We start from the raw sequence: 13,199 nt of genomic DNA, 5'->3' as shown, positions 1-13,199 counted from the left end.
ATTAACATTATATTTTATCAAGTCATTTACACAATAATTATTGAATTTTTTGTTTCATGTTCATAATACTCTGTTCATTTAAAAATAAATACACTGTGTGGGAACCGAGAAAATGCGACTGATACAGTGTTGACATGTGCAGTTCCACATCAACATTCTTAATAATAATAAAAAAAGAGACAAAAATTGTCAAACTTTGAAAAATACATGATTATTGAATTAAAATTTGACGATATAGAAAACCAAAATCGCAAAGAAACAAACATACGTCACCAAAATTGCAATTTTCCATAACTTCTGAAATTCCTTTTAAGAAAGTATATATTATAACATGTACAAGAGCAGAGTTTTCTCTATTGGACTCTTCGTCTTTGCTCTTCAATCTTCATGTAAAGCAGTCCTCGTCTAATTCTCTGCATAATAATTTCCAAACTCATCCATTTACAGAAGATCAAGGCGAAGTGTACACAACTTATTCTACTTATTGACTTGACAGGATTTGAGATTTAGATGAGCAAAAGTTAACAATGTTTTCTATTCTACCTGCATATGGGATGTAAAAATTATAATCACAAACTGAAATTACGAAATCTTGTTTTTTCGCGAACGTTCGCCTAACAGATCAGACTTAACAATGACTTCTAATACATACTATCCCACATTTGTTGTAAGATGATAAGCTGTACGAAATCATTTCATAACACTTAGATTTATGTCCTAAAAAGTTGCTCTTCACAAAACAGCATGATTTAGGAAAAAGATAAATCGATAAGCGAAATAGCAATACCTCCTTTGCATCTCTAATGCGAAGGAGATCTAATCTTTCCGATGTCCTTCGATCAGTTAATTGCACCAGCTGCATTTGAGCAACGAGTCATTTAACAAGCTACAAGATGTAGTCTTGACTATGAATGAGAATGCATGGTACCGAAAAGCATACCCAGAAACTGAAGCACTCCGGATCCTTTGTTGAAGGCATTGATGCTTCAATTTTCAAAAGCTCTGCACTCCTTGTTCTATCTGCAACCAAACACTTTATCACAAACAAGAACACTTCGGAAGAACTAGCAAAGGAAAAATTATTGTGAATAAAAAGAATGAAGGTTACACCTTCTTGTGACTCTTCTCGCGTTTCTTTTAACCACTGGCGAGCGTATAATGCTGCTTTATTTGTCATCTCCAGTAACTGTAATAAGTGAGATATTAATCCATGAAAATTACCGCAAAAATTTTAAAGATTTGAAGAACCTTATGCTTTATGCATGGCAACACAGGATGTAAAATTTCTAACCGCAAGGTGACTGATTTTGATAGTTGCAGAAAAAGGATATGACATCTAAAGTATTGTGAAATTTCATTGAACATTTTAACCAACCCTGGTGTGTCTATTTATATTACTCCTCCGACTGCAGGTTTCTATTATACTTTGGCAGGATGATAATGAGACAGATGCTTGGAAAATCAAGCACCGGAGTGCACCTTCAAAATCACTAAGCTTTGCGTTTAAGATAAATATGTGAGAACGATCTGGACTTCAAAATAACTTGAGTTCAGTCCTAGTCAAACTCTCATAGAGCAACCACAATCCTAGTAAGGCTTGTGCATACCTCCTACCTCAATAATGTTAGAGTAGATGTCCTATAAGCCAACATTTAGTTAAGGAATTTATCGACTCAGTTGTAATTAACTGTCTTTATTTTAATATAATTTACATTTCATGGTTTTCGTTTTACATTATTTGTATACCCATGCAATTGACATAGATAAAGACCTTGATTGTACTTCAATACAAATGAATCGTATTTCGATTTTGAAACTCATTTGTAAACACTGTATATTCTAAATTCGTTCCTAGTTGATTCAGCCGCCTAAAAAAAAAAAGATAAAGACTTCTTGAGCTTGAGACTATCATCTGTGATGTTGTGTAACGTGTTTCATGGTAAGGACATAGATATGTCCAATAATGGAGATGGGTAATCATATGATGATTGTACCGAACAACCCTCCCTCGGACTTTCCAAGTGTTTAGCATTTATCGAGAGGAAAAGTTCGTTGTTGTGATTGTACATCATTGGTCCTTACGACCCGGGATAACACTGAGGCTCTACATATTAGGATTGTGATTTAACTCGTTTACCGACTCCGCGAAGGTCATAAGGTGGCGAGGTTGGATGCAATTGCGACTTGTGTAGGAGCCAATGCATTGTAGTCGGGAATTCACTGCTAACCTACGAGTGTGAATATCTTACCTGATATAACGAAATAGTAGTGCATGAAATCTTTTGCCAGAGTGTAAGATGTACATTAGGGACAAGGGTTCTCTAGTTGTGCATGCGATGACACTATGAATATTTCATGAATGTATCTATCACATGACTATCGAATCTAATATGCAACCCTCGATGAACCAATTGTTGCAGATTCGATCGAGATATATGAGATGAATGGACTGTATTGTACATTAATCATAATCGGTTCTTGCAGGCACTATCAATGATACCTAGGGAATCATGGAACGATGCTATTAGACGCTCTTACCATGATTTGATGGGTTTAATCGAAAAATGATTTCTGATATTCTCATGATCAAATGTTGGTGCATGGAATGAGGCAAATTAGGGTAAGCCCGAATAAAGGAAAATGTCATGAATCATAAAGAGTTGTGAACCCACGGCTAGCTGTATCCTTGAACCATTGAAGGTCACACAAGCACTAGATCATTTGTTCGCGTTGAGAGAATAAATTCAAGGAGTTGAATTTATATAAAATTATGAGATAGTAAATTCAAGGAATTGAATTTATGATAATTAAAATTTGGAGAGAATAAATTCAAGGGGTTGAATTTATAAAAAAATTGATAATTTAAATTATTAAACTCAAAGGTTGAGTTTATTAAAATTAAATTAAATTTAGTGGGAATTAAATGCCATAGGCTTATATGAGTACAAGTCCAACATGGTAAATAATTAAAGTTTTTAATGGACTTTAATATTGTAATTAATTAAATTAGTTGGACTAGTCTAATTAATTAACTAAGCCCATTAAATTTAATTAAGGAACCTTTGACCCATAATTAAGGCAATTAGGTTAAAGATTCATAACTAAGTGAGAAGGATCCCACAAACAAAACCAATTTTCTTTGCCTTTTCCCGCAAAACCTTCTGGATGAAGCATATAGATTTCTTGTTCAAGATTTCCATGAAGAAATGTAGTTTTCACATCTAGTTGTTCTAGATGTAAGTCAAACACTTCAGACAATGCCAATACTACTGTGACTATTGTAAGCCGAACCACAAGAGAAAATTTCTCATTGAAGTCAATGCCTTCTTTTTGAGCATATCCTTTTACCACCAATCTAGCACGATACCACTCCACTTGGTTATTGCCATCACGCTTGATCTTATAAACTCATCTGTTACCAATGGCTTTACTCCCTCGTGGTAGTGTAACAGAATACCAAGTTTTATTCTGATCTAATGTCTCCAACTCTTCTTGCATTGGTATCATCCACAAGGATACATCTTAGCTTTGAGTAGCCTCGTGGAAACTCGATGACTCATCATCCTCTGATAATAAACAATATGCAATATTGATTTCAGTGACATAATTTGAAAGTCAACCTGGTAATCTTCTGTCTCGAATTGACTGCCACACACTGGAAACCTCAGATTCAACACGTTCTTGTTCGTCGTGCTCCGGTACTGCTTCACAAGAAATTTTACCTTCATCCGTCTTATTTTCCACTTGAAATATAGTAATTTTTTAATTCGACGTGCCTTTGCCTCCCTTTACTTTATCTTCCTCGAAGATAACATCCCTGCTGATGATAGACTTGTGGACAGTAGGATGCCATAAGCGAAACCCCTTTACTCCATCAGCATAACCCAAGAAGATTAGATCTCTCTTGATCATTGTACAGAACGTACACAGAATTTCCAAATGTATGCAAATGAGAATAATCAGTCGGCTTACCAGTCCACATCTTCATATAACAAGCAGTTTTAACTGCTTCCGCCCAAAATGACTTATCTAGACCCGCAATCTTCAACATAACTCTTGTTCTGTCTAACAAGGTTCTCTTCATCCGCTCTGCCACTCCATTTTGTTGAAGTGTGTAAGCCGTCGTGAATTGTCTTTTGATGCCCTCATGTTGACAAAATACATCAAATCCGCCACTTGTGTATTCTCCTCCATTGTCAATCCTCAAACACTTAATTTTCTTTTCAAATTCAAGTTCAACCCGCGCTTTGAAATCTTTGAAGATCTGGAAAACATCTGATTTCTTCTTGATTGGATACACCATCTCCTAGAGAAATCATTAATGCACGAGACAAAGTATCTCACTCCTCCTAGAGATACAACCGGTGCTTGCCAAATATCCAAATGAATCAGCACCAGTATGCTTTTGCTACTAGCAGTAGAAGTACCAAACTTTAATCTGTATTGTTTCCTGGTAACATAATGCTCACAAAAGGGTAATAACTAAGTCCCGACAGCAACTTCTGTTCTAAGAGAACAGCTAGTTCCGCCTCTTTGTGTGTTTCTCCTAAAGTACATACAGATTTGCAGCAACATTTTCCGCCTTCATAACCACAAGTGCACCCTTCACAATTTTCATGATCCCGTTCTCGATACGAGTTTTGCACCCGATATCATCCAATTGCCTCAAAGATAAAAGATTTTTCATTAGTCCCTTCACATGTCGTACCTCCTGTATGCTGCGAATAGTGTCATCAAACATTTTTGTTTTGATAGTACCGACCCAAGTAATTTCCAATGCATGATCATTTCCCATTAATATAGATCCTTTTGAAATTGGTTCATAATGATCAAACCATTCTCTCCAAGACGTCATTTGCTACGTCGCTCCTGAATTCATAATTCACGTGTCACAAAATTTGTGTCTGCCTTCTGCAACTGTTGTCGCTTCGCTGAATAATATTTCACCACCGCCTAAAGTACTGGCCACATTTCCTTGAGAACTTTTCTAGATACTCGTACACTCTTTCTTGAGTGCCCTTTACCGCTACATTTAAAGCAGTAAATATTTTTCTTCTTACTTCTCGACTTTGATCTACCTCGTCTTTGGCTTTCACTGGAGTCACGGTCCATAAATCTTTCTCTTATCATCGGTAAAGTCTGTCTGCTTCGAAGTTACCAATCTATTTTTCTTATTCTTGGACCGACTTTCTTTTCCGAGAACCGCAATTAAGAAATCGTCGAATTTTAGAGAGCCTATAAGAATATTGTTGGTTAAGTTGATGATAAGTTGATCATATGAATCTGGTAGACTTTGAAGTAGAAGCTTCGCACGTTCATTTTCCTCTATTTTATGCCCCATAGAAGTGAGTTGGACAAATAGAATATTTAGTGTGGTGACATTGTCGGTCATCGATGAGGATTCCACCATCCGAAAAGTATAAAGCCTTCTTTTTAGGAAAATTTTGTTGTGTAGTGACTTGACCTCGTACATCTTTGTCAGAGTATCCCAGGTAACTTTTGCTGTTTTTATCTCAGAGATACTTGACAGTACTTCATCTGCTATAGCCAAGTGTAAATTGACAACAACATTATCATTCATCTCATTCCACTTTCCATCGTCCGTCATTTCCAACGGTTTATATCCAATAGCCGCCAAACAATTCTTTTTTCTTAAAACTGCTTGTATCTTTATTTCCCACGGCATAAAATTGCTTCAATTTAACTTTGTTATCTCGTATTTGCCCGCCATTATGTCAACAAAATTTTAGTAGACTAGACAAAATAATTTCGCTTTAATAAAAAATCTCAAAAAAACTTTTTTGATGTAGAAGATCAGTATAGGCTCAAACCACAAAGCATACTCAGAATTTTAAACCAAAGCTTTGATACCACTTGTTGGTCCTACGTGCGACGACTTGAGATAATAATATGGAAATAAAGTATAAAATTGGACACCGAGATTTACATAGAAAACCCTAAAAATTATTAAGGTAAAAACCACGGACAAGATGAAAAAAAATGCACTATAAAATTTTGTAGTGTACAACCACTCACTGTGTTTCCAAAGATAACACACTCTTTCAATATAGGAGAACGAACACCTCACAAATATTATAGAACTAAGCACTCGATGAATGGATGCTTGAATTATGAAGGAATGCATCTAAATTCCTCGTCTGAACGCAAGAACCTTCCGCACATTTTCATTGTCTGAATCTAGATGCCAATTTCGCTTTTTTCGATGCAATAGATGACCTGACTTTTCGTTACAATTAATGCATGTCTACCTCTGTCGACATACTTTAGACCATTTCCCCTTGACATCACCAGGAAACTGCTTTTGTTACCGCCACTACAGAACTTCATACTCTCATTCGAAATATCATTAACAACAACAAACGAGCGTTTATCACACTAAGTGGGGTCAGCATAATAAATCTATAAAAGTTTGTAATTCTAATATATCTATTCATCAGAGCAAAGTATGGCCTTTAACATACACCTTTTTCTCTCGAAACTTTTTGCACTCATACATCTCTTTTTTCTTTTAATCGAACTTGAAGTAAGAACACTCTATTCATAGGCCTAATTGTGTATTGCAAGGATCATTGTACACTATGCCCCTATCAAGAAGTCTCATCTTCCTAGTCATCTGTGTCACATTACCACTTCGCAATCATGTCTTATAAGTCGACAACATCCTAAGATCCTCGAAAATTTCAATATAAACATTTGTTAATCAGTCGTATTCACAAAGGAAAATTGAATCACCACTACTTCATGATTGAAGCTTAATGTATTAAATTCTTTTAACTAATAATTTAATGATCACAGAGACATCCATGAGATTTTTTCACTTCAGGTATTATTAATAAGGCTTCAGAAAAGCCTAGAAAATCTGTTCACTGATCATTATAAGCAATCATATAGTGTCTGCACTTACATCTTCTTTCTCTTTAGTACCTTCGTGTGGGCAAATATCCTGCAACCATTCAACTTCAGCAATTCGATACCTTCACATCAATCATAATGTGAAGAAAATAATTAATTGATGAAGCTCATGAGCACAGAATGAGAGTCATGTAAACATCTATCATCAAGACACTAGATACAAACTTAAAACCTACCCATCTTGATCCCAATGTCTAATAATCCGACACCTTCGGCGACTTTCAACCTGCATCAAATAGCTTTTGTTAAAGACGACCAAAAAAAACATTGTTTGACAGAAGCAATTTTTTTTATTTAATGGGTTGATATTAATATTTACTAATGTTGTATACATATGCAATTCAGAAGTTCGTATTTTAATTCGAATACTCATATTCGAAATGGCAATACAGCTTACAAGAGATTGATGTTCTTCCATGCAGAGCATAAAACCAAAACCCCAGTTACTTTTTGTCCTAGATAAATTTTAGTATTTTTATAGTTGGACCAAATCAAATATTATTCATGGATTCATTTCCAAACAACATTTGTAGCGGTCAGAAGAGTGCCCAAAATGGTTTTGACTCTAAACAATTGGGACTAAAATAAGTAATTATCATGTTTGGAGAAGTGCCCAATTTTGAGGAAAACTGTGCTCTTTTTCATTAGTTTCTAATGCCGAATTAATACAGGGGACCAAAAGCGTAAAATGATAAAACAAGGGGTCATTTTGGAACATTGCAAATAAAAGGGATCAAAATGGTATTAGGCTCAAACAGAATTACATTAGTAATTACCCCCTCCAATTTGGTAAAATTGTTTTATCAAATTAGGTAATTTAATATAACTATATTTGGATTAAAATCCGAACCTGAGCCACTTCTTTTGTATTTTAGTGCAATGTTGATTTTGTTAAATGGAGGTGCAAAATAGAGATTTCGCAAACTACATTGATTTTTTTATTTATTAATTATTCGATTTGGTAGAGGTGTTTTATTGAATTATTTATCTAATTTTGATGAGTTATATTATTAAATGAAGAGTTCATTTGATTTAATCCATTCATAATTAAACCCATGGAACCAAAAGTTTGGTTTTTCTGCTGTGTAAATTTCATGGAGCAGGAAACTCCAATAGAATAGATAAAAAAAATCAGAGTGAAACAGTCAAATTAAGTGAAATTAGATGACAGAATGAATATAAACATTCTAACTCAAAGCAAATAGATCATTATAACATAATCGCATCATGTTTAACTACTTTTTACCTCTAAAAAGAAACGACCGTCCGGAAGTGGCTCACAACTGCATGAATAACAAACATAATCATCATCTATGCGCTGGCATGGCAATAAAAGTATCTGATGACAGAATACAACTTATTTAGTTAAAGCAATGATCAAATAAGTACAAGAGAGAACCTACTCTGTTATCTCCATCTCACATGCATGATCAGCTATTGAACCTGGAATCGACTCATTTATAACCTACATCATGAAAAAGGATGCGACATGTCGGAACATCAAGAAGTTATAAAATCACTAATATTGTAAGATATAAACAAGAGCAAACTCTAGCATTATTAAGTTACCATTCCCATGCGGCGATTTCCTTCCATTATCCTCCTCACCTGGTCCAACGCATATGGAACTTAAAACTCACCAACAAGCAACAAGATGAAAATTACGCAAGTGGGAGATATTCAACAAGTGGACAGAACAACTGAACGACAATTCTTTATGCTGATAAATATGATTAATTTCGGAAGAAATTTCAGATATACACCATAGATATATCATATCTGTAACCAGCATCAGGTGTTCTTTTTCTAGCTCTTGGCCCAATTCCTAAGATTTCGTTTGGTTGAAAGGATTTGATTGGGGAAAAAGACTTTATGCATGGACCAATGCTGGTTATATTCATTACAAATATTGATGCAAGAGTATAAATTGATAAGGGATGAATTTGAAGTACAACTTGCTCAAAATCATCCTAACATTTAAACTGTATAAATCATGGATTTTGAAATTCTTCAAATCAAATACAACTTAAAGTCAGTTATCTTAATGGGAATACATACTCCATGAAAGTAGATGGTTTGCACGTATCAGAAAAAAAAAAAACCCTATGTGAAACTGGTAGACATGATGCTCTTTGGATGCGGCACAAGGGCTTCTTAGTTCAAGCCCCACTCATTTACCATACTGGAACACACGGACGTTTAATTGATGGGAAGCTACAAGACTGGAACTGAGTTTTAAGGTCCTTTACCTATGTCTAACACCAGACTAAATAGTTGCTTCATTCAAATGTTTAAGCTCATCGAGAACGCAAATTTATCCAACACATCCACGGCTTCAACAATAATTGTCAAGTAAGTTATCACCAAATAGTTAGATCAACTCACCATAAGTCTATAGCGAGGTTCAAATATGTTAAGCTGAAACTTCTGACATGGCAAGATAACATCCATGACAAAAAGAGGCAACAAATCAACAGCAAGTTTTGTCAGACTCTCATGCTCCAACTTCCTTTCCCCATATTCCTCTGGAAAGTTTCTCTCGATGATATTTTTCAATGTGACGCTGGAAAAAAGCCAATAAACATCAACTTCAGCTGTCATACGATATAGGATTCCCTTCTATTTCTTGTTGATAATAAGCCAAGGAGAGTGATGCTTTCTTTGACACATATTTACAACAAACATCTTGATGGCACACAAAACTACATCTAAAACCGAGAAAATCACTAGCATACTTAACAGTTCAAAATTTACTAGAATAATTTTCACTCCTGGTGCCCAACAAAGTTCAGAAATATCTATGATTTCTTCTAGCATATCAATTTCTGGTCTCCATGTTCTGCATAATGTATTATATAATTTTGAGCATATCATATGATATTTCAGCTTTGCAAAGGTTACCTGATTGCGCATGTAACAGGACTAATTAACAGAACTGTACGACACAGGGGGCAACGGTTGCCTGAAATTTATATCAAAAAGACGAAGTAAATGGATCTTAACAGGAGACGTTACAAAATCAACGGTAGCAAGCGTAGAGAGTAAAGAACACCTCTGTCCGTGGTCTGAAACAGGCATGAGCGGCAAAAGGAATGACCACATGGAGTTGTAACAGGTTCATAAAGTAATTTCAAACACAGCGTGCAATCATAATCATCTGTACGCTGTGGTTTTATATTGCTTCTCCTCATACATGTATCTGGTATTGATTTTTGCAGTTTCAGAAGAGAATTGCTGCACAAGGAGACCTTTCGTTGGTAACACAATTCATACGTGAAAATAAAACTGTACCAAGTCCAGCCAATACAAGATTAATGTTGAAGCATCAATAGTATTATGATTTATGTTCTTGAATCACCTCAGAGGATCAATTTGAAGGCCTTCAAGAATAACATCGCAAGCCAGCTCATACTTTTCCAACTGCTCGAAACGTCAAGGTTAGCATCATGGTTAAAGGCTTTACTTAGCCAAGAAACATAAGTGAAGATAGCACACATGATACGAAGTACATGAATCATGAAATCAATTAAACAGAAAGAAAAAATAACAACTAGCACAAATATCAAAACACAAAACTCTGAAATTAAACAATTATTGGTGAAATTTAAAATCGCCATGAGTTATTTAGCATAACTGTGATAATTATCCTTTACCAGAACCTTTCACTCATTTTCAACCTTACACAATCAAAGGTTGACAGTATACAAATGCTAAATAGTAATTCAATGAAAAGGAAATCTCACCAGGATTAGAGCATTTGCGTTAAGAATGTATGATGATACAGAATTACTTTGCAAACTCAACAACTTTTCAGCATCCTTCAGGGCAAGCTGCAATCAAGAACAAAATATCGAGGTACTGTAACTTGTCTAAAAGGAGTGGGGAAGGAAAATCAATGATATGGATCAAATAATGGTCAAACCCCTGCATGAGTTATTGGATCCAACCCGCTCAATGGCCTGTATTCAGAAGCAGATGAAGGCCTGTGTTTGAGGAACTGGCTCATCCTGGTGACAATTCACCATTTAAGAAACATGAAACACAAGATGAATATTATGAAACAGCTGCAAAGTCCATTCAACTAGATATCATGACTAAAAACCAAATGAAAATATACAATAAATCACATCTAAAATCATACTGACAGAAGATATGTAATGCATCTGTTGCTAAGAACGACAGAATCACTTGGTTTAATGTTGTTGGCTCTTGTGTAAAAGTCAATTGCCTGCATAAAAACAGTTTTTGTCATCACACCATAAAAAATAAGCATCAATAAACAAAGTTCTGGTACATCTGATTCACAAGAATGTCAAACCGGAATTGTCCAGTTGTAATTTTGAGGTTAATAAATAATAACACAACACAATTTAAGTTTCTTAATGGAAACAACAATGATTTGCTATCAAATGCTCCAACCAATTTCCTATTCCTTGCTCAGACCATCCATTCCAAAAGCCATACCAAAATGTCATGATGAGCCAATATTGAAAATAAATGGCAGCACATACAGTACTTGTTTACAAGCAGCACATGACAAAAAATCTTACTCTTACATTTCACAAACAAAATGAACATTTTCATCAGAGTCATATCAATCATTATCTCTAGTAAAAGCTTATATCTACAAAGTTTTATCTTAATATTGAACTGAAACACAAACAAAAACTAATCGAAGGACCAACGTGAGCCACAGAAAGGAAAACTTGACACATTGGTACCACCTCTCAATCACTCTGTTCATAAAACCTCCACACCTTTTCAGCACACTCTCCCGCTTCTCAAATTCACAAAGCACTTCTTGGCATTCCATTCACACATTTGAACTCATTGATTTCCAAAAAACAAACGGACGAAAATAAGTGGACCTCTCCGGCCATTCAAAACAGTATTCCGTCATTGACACGTCAATTCCTCTGCCCTAACACTGAGTGGTGATCATTCCACCATGTACAAAACTCAGACATGTCCCATACTGGCACATAGGAATAGAATCCATCGGCCTTAAACCGTAATAATAAACCATTATCCAATCCAAGGACATATCAAGAAGGTAGTCAAAGGTGAATTTCGCATAAATTCTAGGACAAATGGCCCTGCTTTAGAGTATCTATCTAGTCGGAAGAGAACATTGAATCCAAAAATACCATACAAAGTGAAGCTTCAGAAATCCCATTACTTTAGACGATTTTCATTACTGAAGAAAACAACTAATTCTTCCAAAGAACAACTTGAATCAAGAACTTTTCGGGTAAACATCAACAACAAAAAGAATGTAAGCAACCTGATCCAATCTGTTGTCCCGGAATGCCTTGTTTCCCATCTGCATGAGATGATAGAAAGATCGATATCTCTCCGACGACATAGATGAAAATTCTTCTTCATTCTCCTGCATGTACCATCCAGTTGCAAACGTACATAACCACAAATTAAGCTGAAGCAATGCGTACTCACACATATTAACAAATCAAAGAACAAAAAAAAGAAAAAGAAACGTGCAATCTCACCCATGGATGATCCTGGACATCTTGAATACCTTCCAGGGTAAATCCGGCTGCAGAAGAAGTTGACATTCCCGAAAAATAACAACCCAAAGATCAGAAAAATGAAAATTAATGCTGAGAGGTGAAGATAAGTCATGGGGTGGGATTGTGTTCGTCCCTGCATTCCACTTGGACCCAATTCGTTTACGTGTTTCTATCTAATTCCACTTAAACAAAAAGTCCACTGTCAACTCGTAACAATTTTATCAATCTCATGCTGGTGGTGTTATTATTTTTTTATTATGTTAGGTCTAACGAAATCGTCTCACAAATCAATTCAATACATTCAAATATAGATTTGTCAAATTGGGTCAAGTCCGTCGGGCAGACTCGTCCCGCTATAAAAATTGAACGGGTTGGGTTGAAAAAAAACACCTCGTTTGGAGACGGGTCAAATGGACTGAGCCCGTTTGGATTGCGGGCCAAGACGGGGCGGGCTGACCCGCCAAATTAGGGTAAAATTTTATATTTTATATAAAAATTGGAATAAGTCTCATGCACCTCTATCAATCTCTTTATCTTATTTCTTCTTTATTTTTCTCCTGCGCCTCACCTCCATCACTCACTCTAGTAAAATCTGAATCTATGTGCTTTTTCTTTTTTTTTGAAGATATTATGCTCTCCTCCATTTAATGTTTAACTCGAATTAATCTAGTCAATCAAATAGTTAATGGTTTTTAATGTATCTTTCACATAAGGATCGATGAACTTACAGTTTACATC

At 35.4% G+C, this 13,199-nt stretch overlaps 1 protein-coding gene across 2 annotated transcripts; it reads right to left on the bottom strand.

Annotated features, from left to right (window-relative positions):
• Nucleotides 1–271: 271 nt before the first annotated feature.
• On the bottom strand, nucleotides 272–12,641 carry LOC140965976 (uncharacterized). Of its 2 annotated transcripts, none has more exons than XM_073426266.1 (18): nucleotides 12,441–12,641; nucleotides 12,218–12,322; nucleotides 11,079–11,161; nucleotides 10,856–10,940; nucleotides 10,677–10,763; nucleotides 10,292–10,353; nucleotides 9,986–10,167; nucleotides 9,835–9,895; nucleotides 9,319–9,496; nucleotides 8,503–8,541; nucleotides 8,337–8,398; nucleotides 8,180–8,216; nucleotides 7,110–7,159; nucleotides 6,926–6,995; nucleotides 1,111–1,186; nucleotides 941–1,020; nucleotides 788–856; nucleotides 272–413 (listed from the first exon to the last, which is right to left on the bottom strand). In XM_073426266.1, exons 1-18 carry the CDS (start codon nucleotides 12,504–12,506, stop codon nucleotides 354–356), a joined length of 1,452 nt encoding a protein of 483 aa, XP_073282367.1. In that variant the 5' UTR covers nucleotides 12,507–12,641; the 3' UTR covers nucleotides 272–353. The 2 variants fall into 2 exon arrangements, with proteins under 2 accessions (XP_073282367.1, XP_073282368.1); XM_073426267.1 differs by having other exon boundaries at nucleotides 11,075–11,161; nucleotides 12,441–12,640.
• Nucleotides 12,642–13,199: the final 558 nt, after the last annotated feature.

Source organism: Primulina huaijiensis, unplaced genomic scaffold (assembly GCF_012295235.1).
Source record: "Primulina huaijiensis isolate GDHJ02 unplaced genomic scaffold, ASM1229523v2 scaffold18111, whole genome shotgun sequence".
Lineage (NCBI taxonomy): Eukaryota > Viridiplantae > Streptophyta > Magnoliopsida > Lamiales > Gesneriaceae > Primulina > Primulina huaijiensis.
Note: the sequence above shows the minus strand (reverse complement) of the source record. Positions and strands in the feature narration are given on the sequence as shown.